We start from the raw sequence: 13,418 nt of genomic DNA on the forward strand, positions 1-13,418 counted from the left end.
ACAAGGTTGCAGTTTATACCCATTGCAGGATTTGTTTCGAGCAATTATAAAGCAGATACAATTCTTCTCAGAATGATGCCACTCGCATATTTCCACTCACTTGAGAGCACTTAAACTGGGTAAAGCTTATATCGGATAGAAGAGAATCAGGTCCAACATACTGAACTGGGCCTTGAGATATCAGTGAAATAATCAATCATTAAACCATTTGTTCTATCCCTGTCCATTGTCCTGAAGCCTGATCAAGCAACTGGTCTCTTACATTGTGCTGACTAGAACATCCTTGAAGGTATGACTCTGCCAACAAAAGATGGGCTAAAGTGTTCTGCTGTCAACATCTTCCATCCCTGAAACTACCCCAACTTTAAGTATTGGGACCTAGGCCTCTGAATGAGATTGTTTATCAATTGTATGCTTTTGGTGTGGTTCGTGGCAGAGTCTGGCCTACCCTGGCTGGATCAACCATGTTGCAGCTGTGTTAGCACATTCCTAAATTAATCTTTTGTTAATCAGGACCTAAAATGGAGTGATGTAGGGAACACCCTGCTCCTGCATGTGCTGGCTGTTTTGTTCAGCTCCAGGAAGGACTGAGAAACCACATGAGCTTGCTTGTGAAATGGCAGGAGGAGGTGGCCAAAGTGCTGACAGGTATGCAGGTGCTTCCCAGCCCCAGATGGGCAACACCTTAAATCCCTGCCAGTCTCAGTTCTGAACATTCAGACTCAGCTCCTGGAAGCATCATGAAGTCTCTGGGTGTCTTCCTCCCTATGGGGCTCCTCACCTTCTGGACAGCGCTGCTATCTACATGTAGTCCTGCCTTACGAGACCCACCATTGAAAGGTAAGTGCCAAGACCAGCTGCCTCCAGCCATGTCCAAGGAGCAGAAAGCTGCTAACTTTTGTCACACTGGAAAATGTAGAGCAGTGTGGAGCTTTTCAGATTGTACTGAGAGCCCTACCCAAGACAGCGCTGATGGGACTATCCTCTGTACTGATCCTCGGCGTTCCAGGATTGCTACTGCTTCCATAACAGGGACAAGAAATGTCCCTGGGCCTTCAGCCCACTGCATTTGCCTGGCTCTGCTCAGGGTTCTGTACTGACCAGATAGTGTGTCGAGAGCATGCATGGGCCATGGCAAGGGGAACAGTGTCAGTCTTTCAGTAGGTGCAGCCAGTTTGGGGTTTGCAGTGTCAGTCTTGCTCAACGAACAGAATCTAATCTGTCTAGCCACAGAAGGGTTTTCTTGTGCATTTCCATGCATAGTGGGCTGGAGGCTCAGCTTGCATAAAGTCAACTGACATCAGTGGAGCTATGCTGATTTCCCCTGACAAAGGTGCTGGCACTCTGTATTAAGCAGACTCCCATTTTGAGTGGCTGGGACTTGCAAGCTCTGAGGAGACCCAGAGCAGCATAGGCCTGCATCATATGCAATAAGATCCCAGTCCCCTCCAGGCTGGGAAGCTGGGTAGGTGTGTTGTCTCATTAAGTAGGTCCATTGGGTAGCAAGGGTCTAGAATTTGAGGGCCCAGAGAACTGTTCTGGAGGCTTGCTCAGGGTCACCCCCACCCCTTGGTTCTCATTTCCATCCAGTGATATTTCAGCCACTAAACCTATAGAAACAATGGGCTTGCCTCCCCTGTACTTGCCCTTCAGGAAGTGGCAGCAATTGAATAACACCAAGTGGAGGATCAGGCACCAGGAATTTCAGAAGAGGCTCTGAGCCATGGCAGAATTTCGCAGAGCCCAGAAGTCCCCCAGTGCCAACAGGTGCTGCCCACAGGAGCTCACTGCTACCCCTAATTTGGGGCGGGTGTTTACTGTGATCTTCCTTGCAGTGAAGCCAGGGACCTGCCCAGAGATTACCATGACGTGCAAGATGGAGAACCCACCCAATCTTTGTCACCATGACAGCCAGTGCCCCGGGGCTCAGAAGTGCTGTGCCACCAGCTGTGGGCTGGGTTGTGTTCCAGTTCATGAAGGTAACCGTCTCGATTTTCAGAACCACCGGGGGCTCCCATCTGGAAACAGGGGCGGTACTTGAGCTGGAAGCAAAAAGTAACATAGGGAACCTTTGTATCATTGCAGTGAAACCTGGGATTTGTCCAGAGATCGAGATGCGGTGTCTAATGCTAAACCCAGAGAACAATTGTGATACGGACAGCGAGTGCTCAGGCAGCATGAAGTGCTGCACAACCTTCTGTGGGAGACAGTGCCTTGATCCCAGAGATGGTACTACATGGGGCCAGTATTTCTCAAGCTCAGGACTCTCAGGGCTAAAGCCTCGGCAGGAAGGGACTTTAGAGTGGAATTGTCCTTATGGAATTCTATAGATGTAGTCTCGTTACGAATCTCTGGGCAAGTGATCCATCAAGCAAGAGATGGCTCCACTGGTGGGTTTTGCAGGAATCAAACGTGGAGCGGAAGGAGCTAATGGACTTGGGTGGGGGGTGGGGGGTGTTCATCAGCAATTATGTGGTTCTCCTGCAGTAGAATGTACTTCTCTCGTGGGTTAACTAAGGGATGTGACTGAATCCATAGCTGGGGGCTCAATATAGCCAAGGAGTCCAGCCCAGCTCAGGCATTTCTGTCATCTTCAGGAGAGGGGCTTTCTGGTGCTGGACCCCTGAGCTCTCAGAATGTTTGGGCTGAGGCTTCTTAGATAAAACCTCTGTTAACACCAGCTGACACCTTCTCGGGCATGTATCCTGCCTCGCAGTGCATATTGCTTACACTGTGGTCTTCCTCTTTTGCAGAGAAACCTGGTACCTGCCCACCAATCAATAAGAAGTGTCACTCCTTAAACCCTCCTAACCATTGCACACAGGACAATGACTGTTCAGCGAGCATGAAGTGTTGCTACACGGGCTGTGGGCTGCACTGTGTTGAGCCCTGCAATGGTAAATGCTCCCTTTGATGTTTGTATCTGACTTGTCCAGACTCTGCAGGGAGCTCCCACCCTCCTGCAGACAGCAGCACAGCCCTGGGTTTCGGGCACAGATTTGTTACTGATCTAAGCTGGTATCCAAGCCACACCAGCTGTTTGGGGAAGAAAACTGGGTACTTGGCATCTTCCCAGTTCTCCCATCACTGGTGATACTGGAATACTCAGGACAGGCTGTTGTTCAGGCTGAAGTATCCCCATTCAGCACAGAGATCTGCTCAAGGCCTATACAGAAGCAGGACAAAGTCTATATATCAAGGAATAACTTGGGGAATCTGTATGAAGGCCATGGAGTCCAAGAGCAAAGGAAAGAGAATAGAGATTCCAATTGATAATGGATTAGTGGTTCCATTAGACAAAAAGTGTTTGATTCTTATAGGAAATAGGCAGGATTCTGGAATAGAACTCAGGAGTCCTGATTCTCAGCTCTCACCTTAGTCTGAGAGCAGAGCTTCTGAGTACTTTTCTTTTTTTTCCTAGTGGCTCATCCTATTTCATCAACAGGTCAAGAGCACCCTCAGAAGCCCACAGACTGCGGATCCCTGCAGCCTCACAGAACTGAATCACCCCCAAGCCACACCCAGAAACCATCCCATATCCCTCCAGCTTGAGATCATAACACTGGGAGCAGGAGAGAGTTTTTCTCATTCTCCATGTATCTCTTGTATCATCATGCGGTACCTTTCTGGAAGAATACTTTTGTCAGTTCAGAATTGCCTAGGCAGCTCAGAGACACCACAGTGAGTGCCATGCTATGTGACCCTGGGCTTTTTATCAGTGATGTTTCTATGAATGACCCAGAGGAGAAAGAGGTGGTCCTGGTGTGGATCTCAGTGTACGGAACCATATGATTCTTTCCTGGTGCCCTCATCAACTCAGTCAATGGGGTTTCATTAGATCTGTTTAATTGTGTCATAAATAAAGGATTTGCTTTCATGCCTCAGTGTTGTTGATGGAGATTCTCAAATGTATATGGGCATGACCATACACTCAAGTTTTGAGAGCTTTGGCTTCTAACAAGAAGGGATTTCTGGACTTAGGGCATCTCAGGAGAAAATCTTTGTTGATAGGCAAATCTTACTGTGTGGTCATGTTCTCATATTATTTGCTCCTTCTCTTTGGAGAGATAGCGGAAAGAAATTCCTGAAGAGCCAGGCTGTAAGAACTGACTTCGGCCCTCTGGCAGTGATTCTCATAGCAGTATTGTATCTCATGTCAACATGAAGACAAGGGTCAGGGTGGCTGATCACAAAGCACTCCCTGGCTAGGTTTGGCAACGTGGTGGATTGCGTTGCTCCGCTTGGTCTTTGCCAGACATTGGTGTTAATACTAGGCTACAATCCAGAACCACTTCAAGATATTTTGGGAGTTTTCAGGACAAATAGAAGGTTCTATGCAAGGCATTTGCTCAGGTAGAAAACAGACAGCTGTTTGTTCTTTTTCCTGGTTATTTGGAGTCACCCTAACTTGTAGTAGTTTTCTGATAGTCAAACATTACATGCCCATGTTTCAGGAAAAGAGATTTCCTGGTTTCTTCTGTCAGATACACATTGAGGTGTTGTTTTTTTTTAAGAATAGTTGTTGGTGGGCAGAGTATTGCTTTGAGGGGTACTTTGAAGTACCTCATTGAATGAAGCCCCTGTCCACATGAACTCAAAAGACTAGGGCCTTTCTGGATCTGTCTTCAACCTATGACATAGTTTGGTGGGACAGCCTGCTGCTGAAACTGCTGAAATAAAAGCAGCGTGTCATTAAAGGTATGGTTTGGAGACTTCTGGTGTGGACAGTCCCAGGAAAGAGCTGGCAGAGGGCAGCAAGGCACCTAGAACCAGACACGCCTGACTGGCTTTTGCATCTTTCCAAGCTATCCATGGTGCATGGACAACACCCTGTAGGAAGCAAGAAAGCCGGTTCTGCAGGAATCAAGCACTCAGAATTAAGGTCTTGTTATAAGAGTCATCTTCTAAATTAAACCATGTCATTTTCCATCCTACTGGATTCTGCTGTGGTCATTATGCCAGACTCCCTTCTCAAACCAGTGACAGCCTTACATAGGACTTTACTTGCTAAGGACAAACAGGAGAAGGACATAGGGGAGGAAACACAACAGAGAATCCCAAGACACTGAGGGGCAGTGAACCCCCAGCTGCAGTTACCAGCCCAAAGCTGCTGCGGGGAGAAGAGGGCCATGTGGCTGTCTCAGGTTGCTGCATCAACCTGAAGGTGAAGTAGTTCAAAGGAGAACACCAATATTGATGCTGTTGAGAGCACCTTCCTCTCGGGTCTTATCTGCCATCTCCTGAATTAGAGATACAATGTCAGGTGGCCCTCAGACCCAGCTCCTGACAAAAAGCCAAAAAGTAAGAGGCTGTCTTCCTCCTCATGGGGTTCCTCACTTTCTGGGCTCAGCTGTCACCAACCCCTGATAGGATGTCTCCTCTGGGAGAGGAAAAGCAAATAAGAGGGTAAAGGACCTGGTTGAGAAGGAGAGATGAAAAGTGAAGTGGATAGGGTAGGACTCAGAGGCAGCACAGGTTTGACTCTGTCCATAAATACTCTTGGGTATAAACCCCAGGAAAGACCAAGATGTAGTTCCCCAGTGTAACATGGGGAGCAGTCTGTGGGTTGAGATGGAGCAGAGAAAATGTCAGTGTGAACTTCAGGAGAGTCTCCCTTGTGGAGACTCCCTCACGGATCACATCTCCCTCCCAAGTTGGAGGTAAAATTCCAGCCATCTGCCACCTCCTGAGCTAGAGATAAAACTGCAGCATGCTCAGCTGCTGGCACTCAAATCCAGCTCCAAAAAGAACAGTCGTGAAGTGCATAGGCATCCTCCTTCTCATGGGGCTCCTAGTCCACCAGGCTGACCTGCCACTGGCATCTGCTAAGATGGCCCACTCAGGTGAGTTCAAAGAAGAACAGTCAAAAACTGATGGGGCTGGTTGTCAAAGAGACAGAAGTATGCAGGGGCAGGGTAGGAAATAGTATAGCAGGGGTAGGGGTAGATCGTCTGCAGATACAGTTGCAGAGCCCAGGGGAGCTGAGGATGTGGCTATTGTGTCACACAGAGAGAGCTCAGCAAGGTGAAATGTGCAGAGGAAACGTCATGGGGAAGTTCAAGAGAACCTTGTTAGCCCTGGATGTATGAGGCTGTCATGATTCTCCCTCGGGAAGGGGAGGGAGCTCTATCCCTTGGGACAATTAAGACAAGACAGGAAGATGCTAGGGGGTGGCCTTTATTTCTCTGACTTTGTGATCAATATGGGGATGGACCCTGATCAGCCAGACTGGAAAGAATCTTTTTTGAGTCTTAAACCATTTCTAAGAACCCTCAAGTTGGTTTAAAAAGAATTGCCCCTGGGCCCTTACTCGAGGTGTATGATTTCTGGCCCCACAGCACTTGCTTCAAGAACACCCAGAGAGAGAGAGAGAGAGAGAGAGAGAGAGTGTCCTCATGCATATGGCAGGGGGTGGCACTGCTTGGACTGCATGCCATTTGAGCCCAGAGCTGGCGTGGTCCTGCAGTGCAAGATGTCTTTCATCAGGAACTTACTTTTCCTGCAGGAAGAGGCTGGTCCTGCCCAAAGGTGATGATAAGGTGCGCTTTGGCCTTCCCTCCGAATGACTGTGACTATGACAGCCAGTGTCCAAGACCTCAGAAGTGCTGCAAGACCTTCTGTGGGAGGAAATGCATCTCTCACATCCCAATCTATGAAGGTACCAGGTGTAACACTTCAGACACTCCCTCTTGGGCTCTGCAGTGTGGTCCCTCCTGCTCCAGTAGAGCCAATGGGCCTAGAGGATTAGACGTAGCAACCTGAGATCTCTGCTGTAACCAGAGGCCTCAGCATTCTGCCTTACCAGAAAGGGATTTGGGCACTAAGCCCCCTCTCGTTGCATCCAGTAGTCACTACACTAGGATGCGGGGCACAGGCTGGTGCGGCGCGTCAAGCATCCCCATTCCACACTGCCCTGGGACAGAGATCAGCTCAAGGCTGATTAGGAACCAGCACAAGCTTCCTGGGAGCACTCTGGAGAAACAGGAATGCAGCAGAGCCACAGGCAGGAACTGGAGAGGGAAATACCTCTTCTGCTCAGTGTACTGTGTGGTGCTGCAGGATGGGAAAGCTGGCTTCATGTGGGTACAGGCAGAGGATCAGGAGACCAGTTTGGGACATGTTCCTGGGAAACTGGTAGGACACAGCTTCTGGGGGCAGGAAGAGGGGGAGCACAATACTGTGCCTGGCCTTGCTCCACTGCAGCTAGGCTTGCTCCACTGATACAAGTCCATTGCTACAGCTTCCTCCTGCCCTGTCTATGAGCTCCACCCAGCGCCCAGGGAACAGACATGGTACTATCATGCTGTTTGTACAACACTTACAGCATGAAGGAACTCAATAGGTAGGGGCACCATAACTGGTATATCCAACATGCCAGACCCCACTCCAAACACACGTGCTGCTTCTGGCAGGAATCATACCGATAGTTCCTGACACATAAAGGAAGTGGAGACCCACACAGGAGGTCAGACACTCCTTAGAGGGCTGCTCTTTTATTCCCATCCAGGAAAAATGGGATGAGAAAGAAAGGGAGATAATCCTGGGATGTTCCCTCTGGATAGGGATGGGGTGGGGGAAAGGGGAAGCAGGGTAATGTTTCTTGTGTTCTACATGGACATACGAACAGGGTCAGAGCTGGCTGCCTGAGGGAGACGCTGTCGTGGAAAGCTGATTCTTCAGAGCTTGTCACCTTCAGATTAATTGTCCCTCTCAACGAAGGAAGTGTGACACCTCACACCCTCCCTAAGGGAACTGGGCTGTGGGGTTGCTGGGTTGTGCCCATGGGGTTTGGACTCTGCAAGGGGTTGGGTTTGTAGAGCCAGATTTGCTCCAGGCCTCTCTGATAACTTTCTTTTCTTCCAGTTTAACTTCCTCCTCCCAGAATGGGCTGAGCGCATCCGAGCTCCTGTGACTCTGCTCCATGATGCAGGCTTTGTGGGTGCCCACACACCAGCCCTAGACATTAATCATGTGTGATGCCAGCTCAGAGCTGTGTTGTTGTGGGAGGGAGGTGGGGCAGACTACAGAGAACATGGGAGGTTTTGGTGGAGGGACATTTGCCTGGTCAGCGCCTGCAGGGGCTCCTGCTTCCCCCTCACTTTTAGGACATAAGTCTCATGCATTCCTTCTGCAGGGTCAGCCCCTGCCCAGTCAGCATCAAGGGGACAGGGGCGGCCTTGGACTCTGATGCTCTGTGAGGGCTGATCTGCAGCCCCTGTCCTGATGCGTCTTGTCTAGGCTCGGGGCTCTGTTCACTACGCCTGATTCTGTCAGGGGGCTGTGCTGGGACCTCCTGAGCACAGTAATGCCAACTCTCATGAAAAAAGCACAAGATTCCTGATTTCCAGGTCAAATTAATTCTGACTCATGATTTCCTGATAGGAAGATCAAATCTTAAGATTTTTTTCTTTTGGTGCATGTAGAGAGTGCCAAGCTGGTAAGTCTGTGGAGGGGAAGGGGTGGGCAGACCAAGGCCCCCAGGGTGATGGAGGGAGTGGGGCGGGGGCGAGTCATGCAACAGAGCCGTGGGTGGCTGTCTGTCTGTGTGTGCGTGTCTGTGTGTCTGCCCCTCACTCCCAAGCCACAGCCCCCCCAGCCCCGCTGCTGCCCCTCACTCCTGATCCACAATACCTCGCATCCTGCCAGGGTGTGCGGGGACCCCCTTCCCCAGACTCCAAACCCCCCTCACACACCCACAGCCCCCTACACCTTCACAGCTAACACACACACACTTTAAAAAATAGCATCTCATGATTTACATTCCAAATCTCTTGATTTTTAAGAGTTTGTCTCATGATTTTTGTGGGGTTGGCAATACTGTGAGCTGCAGCAAACAGACACTGGCTCAAGCAACAGTTTTGTCCTGTGTCATTCAGGTGCTTGGTGCATGCTCCTCCCTGCTATCCTCCCAGAACCAGCTGGGTGAAGGCCACTCCTCCGGCCAGGCATTGCCCCAACCCTGTCCCTTCACTGCCTCTGCCAATTCTACTCCCAGATCCTGAGGGTACAGTTGGACCTGGGGACAGACGGACTCAGGCAGATTCAAGTAGTTCTTGCCAGGTCCTGACAGCGACTCTGCCTTCTCCTGAGGAGTGAGAGGGCTCCACCTGCCGGGGCTTCTCAGCTTCCTCAAGTGTTGCAAGGTTGAGTCTGGCCTTGTGACTGTGCCAGGCTTCATTAGACAGAGGGCAAAAAGGGAGAGACAGAAAAGAGCTGGGAGGAGCAAGGTGGCGTTGAAACTGCAACATGAGAATGGGAACACGGCAGCCTCTCAAGTTTACTTGGGAGCCGCTCAATTTACAGCCAAAACAGGGAACTGTTGATGTGATTTGGCTCCATCTCCTCTACTGATTAGGACATCTTTCAGGATCACAGAAAATGAAGCTCCATATGGTGCTATTAACTCTTGGGCTTGTCTATACTATGGTCATAGCACATTGTGGGGAGCATGGAGTTGAGCAAGACCTGCCCTCTACATAGCAATGTGAAGCATGGGTGAGCGGATGGCATAGGACTGGCTGTCACCTATGTTACCTAACAGTTTTTCCTGAGGCATCCTTCAGGACAGCTTTCCAACTACTTTGCACTGCCTCAGCAGAACAAAGCAGCTAGAAGAGGGCCAGACTTCCAGCCCATGTTCCGTAGGACTGGAATCAGGTTCCAGATCTGTGCCCTGGGTTTCAAACAGGAGGGAGGTTGATTGTGAGGGCTTGAGAGGTTGCATAAGCAGAAGCAGTGTCCAGATCAAGTTCCCCAGGAGCTGGAAGTTTGAAGGCCCTGCCTTGGGGCACCCATGCTCTGTGGGTGCTGTGCCCACTCTCAGGTTTTGTCTCTTTGGCCGGTGGAAATCTTCCACCCCATCTCCTAGTGCAGAATGAGGCCATAGCACCACTTGGGCTGGGTTGTGTTTCTGGCACGGGGGTCTACCAGGGCCTGGGTTTAAGCAGAGCTAGATTTCTTCTTCATTCCTCTAATCATGCTTTCCTTTTTCCAGGGTAAAATCCTGCTTCCTAGATGGGCAGAAGACACCTCCAGGAGCAGCCATGGCACCCAGTCAACAGGCCCGGCCTGGATATCGGCAGACCTGCCACAGCAAATCATCTTCTACAACTCCAACTCAGAGCCACAGGGATCCAGGCTTCATAATGGGGGTGGGAGGTGAGTTCCTGGGAACTTGGAGGTGCTTGGACTGGGGAAAGGGAGATCTCTGCTCTGGGATCTGGGGATATTGTTTCCAGCAGAAGCACCTACCCACTCTGGATGTACCTACCCCCTGGCACAGCCTTACACCCTTTGCTCTGCCAGGGGCCACTGTGCGGGATCAGACCCTGCCAATGAAGCAGAGTGAACTAGGCTGAGGCATGGGTCTGTGCTGCCTCTGAGCACTACACATCATGATTTTGTTGGTGTTACTCACTGCCTAAGGACTAGGGGAGCTCAGGGTCGGCATGTGGCTCTCTTCCCCCATGTCTGTGCACTCTAGTTTCCTTGCTGCCCCTTGATCTGGTAGAAATAAAGAACTGGCTCTGGTGGCTGATGGCTATTTGTGATCTTGTTCACTCCATCTCCTCCTTTCCCCCCATGGGTCAGCCCACCACCCTGGTCTCTGCCCTCCTCTAGTATCTGACGGATCCTCACTGCACATTCTGAGCTCTTCATGGTTTGAGTGGAATATCTCAGAGAGCATTTCTATCTCCCTGACTCTCTGGTGAGGACTTTCTAGGAGGATGGGGACTCTCCACATGATGTCACCAGTGCTTCACCAGTGACCTCAAGAATAGCATCAAACCATTGTTCCTGCCCTTTCTTCCTCCAGGGGAGAAGCCTGTGCTGGTTGCAGATGTTGGCTTCTAGCTTTCTAGGAACTATTGGTCCCCCTAATAAGAGGTGGACAGATCCCAAGAGGCACCAGTGTGTCTGTACCCCCTGAGCACAAAGCAATAAAACAGCCCTCAGGACATCCCAGATGCCATCAGAAATCCACTGGATGCTATAGCTTGTGGGGGTACATATGACAGAAGGGTGGTGGGTACACCCACACTGCCCCTTTACTCTGTACCAAGGTGCCGTGGGAAAGGGTGCTAGGCGGAGGGAAAAGCCGAGGAGATGTTGTGATAACACAGCCTCAAAAGTACAGCTCCGGGAGCAGAGGCTGTGCAAGGGCAGAGTTTGTACAGAGCAGGATTTCATCTAGGTCCATCAGAGCATTTCCCTCTTTGTCAGGGTGACTTTTAGCTCCTGGGATGAGCTGGAGGCATTCGCAGGTGCTGCTGTGACACTACTCCACATGCCAGACCTAGGAATTCATCTTGTGCAATGCCACCTCAGAGCTGGGAGGATCCAGCCTTTCCAAGCAAGTGGGGTGGGAGTGTCACCAACACCTCAGGGGAGTGTGGGAAGAGCTTCCTGGTCTCAAGCCTAAAAGGAATGCCAATCTGCCCCCTCCTAGTTACCTGTCATGCCTATTATCTCCCCTGGAGGCAAATGAGAGGGAACAGCTCGCTAGTCTCTTGAACAGACTGATTCTTAATTCCCTCACTGTGTCCCTCACTGCCAGGGGTTAAGGCAAAACCACGCATGAAGCTGAGTGACCTTGTTCAGCCACAGCTTTGTCCTGTCCTGTGGTGCCCAAGTGATGAGGCAGCCCTGAAGTCCAAGGGCACTTGTACACGTGATGGGGTTTTAGTTCTTAGGGGTTGCATTCTGTGCCCCCTAAATTGAAATGGGAAGTGTTTTATTGAAACAGTGGGCTTTATTTTTCCATCACTGTATATACATTATTGGCCTGGTGGCTGGAGGCACCTACTGAAAGCAGAAGTGTCAAGGGGCCCAACCCTGGGGTTTTTTCCCCCCGGCAGAGCCTGCCTATATCTCCTGTGGTCAGGGGGCCATTAATCTGTCAGCTCACCCGCAGGCCATGGGAAAGGTGGGCAGACTTCACAGAGAAAAAGGATCAGGTCTCTCACTGCTTAGGCTCCTGTGGCCAGCAAGACACCTGGGGCTGCCTGGGAATGGGCTGGCTTGCCCCTGGGGCAGCGCAGAGAGGGCAGCTGGGTGAGCTGGCTATCAGAGAAGGCAGCAGGGACGGTGCACGGAGTGAGGGGCTACCCAGGCAAGCTGCTAGGTTCCCCAAGCCTGCCCAGGCTTCCACCCCCCCATGCACTGTTGTTGCCACCTTCTTCAGCTTCCAGTACACCCAGCCATCCTTCTGCTATCCCCTTGCACTGCCCCAGGGGCAAACCATCCTGTTCCTGGGTGGCCCCAGGCATCCTGCCAGCTGCAGGAGTCTGGTGAAGGCAGAAGCGGTAAGGGCCCTAGCCTGCCCACCTCTCCCATGGCCGGGGGGACAAGCTGACTAATGGCTGCAACGTTTCAAGTTGTAACATTGCAAACTAAGCCAGCTGCTTCGCATCCCAGCTTCTCACTGTTTCTCTAAGCTGCTGACAGTGGATGCTGTTGTATTCCACTGTTGTAAAGGCCCCCAGCAAAACCTCTGTGATTGTTTCATGTCAGTGAACTGGAGGGCCTGGGGTAAGGGGCAGTGCCAGCCTCTTCCCAGTTGTGGGGGGGGGGGGGGGGGTGATTCATTGTTTTAACAATACCCACTTACGGTGCCATGCCTTTGTGGGCTGCGGGTGGGAGCAGGGCGTGTGGTGGCGACCTGCGAAGGAGGTGTGGTCTTGGACCAGGGCAGTGCTGGCAGGGGTGGCTACATGGGGCTAAGGTGAACTTTGGGGTGGCAATAGCCTCCCCAAGCCCCTCCCCCCCCTTCCCGGCACCACCCCTGCTTGGGGTTCTTTGGGTCGTTCCATAGGAGAAGCCGAGCAGAACTGTATGAGTAAACCCCTGCCAAGACACCTGCCCGTGGTGCTGTGCTAGTGAATGGCTGGCAGAGGGCAGCAGGGAGCTGTGAACCAGACAAGCACCTTATTCTTCTTTACCAAATGCCAGAGTTCCTCGTGGCACATCCAGCAGCTTTCTAAAGGAAAGAAGAGAAACCAGCTCCCTACACTGCTTTTGGAGCCGCTACTCCAGTTTCTGGCTGACTGCTCACTCTGCCTTCTATAACAGACCCAGCAGACACAATAGGCCATTTCAGCACAGCTCTGCAACACCCCCAGTTTGACAAAGCATTCTGGGGAAGGGACAACTCATAAGGGACAAAATAAGAAAATGCTTAAAGTACCTGACTGTCTTCCCCCTCACAGGGCTGCTTGCTCTCTGGAGTGAGGTGCTGCTGGCATCTGGCCTGGTTGAAGGAGTGAGGGGGCAGGCTGAGAAGCTGAGGTAGAAAGGAAATGCTTTTATATATGGCCCAAAACCAGTGGAACTTGCAGGCACTAGATATAACAAAGACCAAGACTTTAACAGAATTCAGAACATGCTTAAGGTGCTGAGTCTGTCCACAGATATAATAA

The 13,418-nt window shown here is 51.0% G+C and overlaps 1 protein-coding gene across 1 annotated transcript; it reads left to right on the forward strand.

Moving 5' to 3' along the window:
* Positions 1-646: 646 nt before the first annotated feature.
* WFDC12 (WAP four-disulfide core domain 12) lies at positions 647-3,875 on the forward strand. The gene is made up of 5 exons (XM_006016667.3): positions 647-840; positions 1,836-1,979; positions 2,086-2,229; positions 2,754-2,897; positions 3,446-3,875. Exons 1-5 carry the CDS (start codon positions 741-743, stop codon positions 3,550-3,552), a joined length of 639 nt encoding a protein of 212 aa, XP_006016729.1. The 5' UTR covers positions 647-740; the 3' UTR covers positions 3,553-3,875.
* The last annotated feature ends 9,543 nt before the right edge of the window (positions 3,876-13,418 follow it).

Source organism: Alligator sinensis, unplaced genomic scaffold, assembly GCF_000455745.1.
Source record: "Alligator sinensis unplaced genomic scaffold, ASM45574v1 scaffold76_1, whole genome shotgun sequence".
Taxonomy (NCBI): Eukaryota; Metazoa; Chordata; order Crocodylia; family Alligatoridae; genus Alligator; species Alligator sinensis.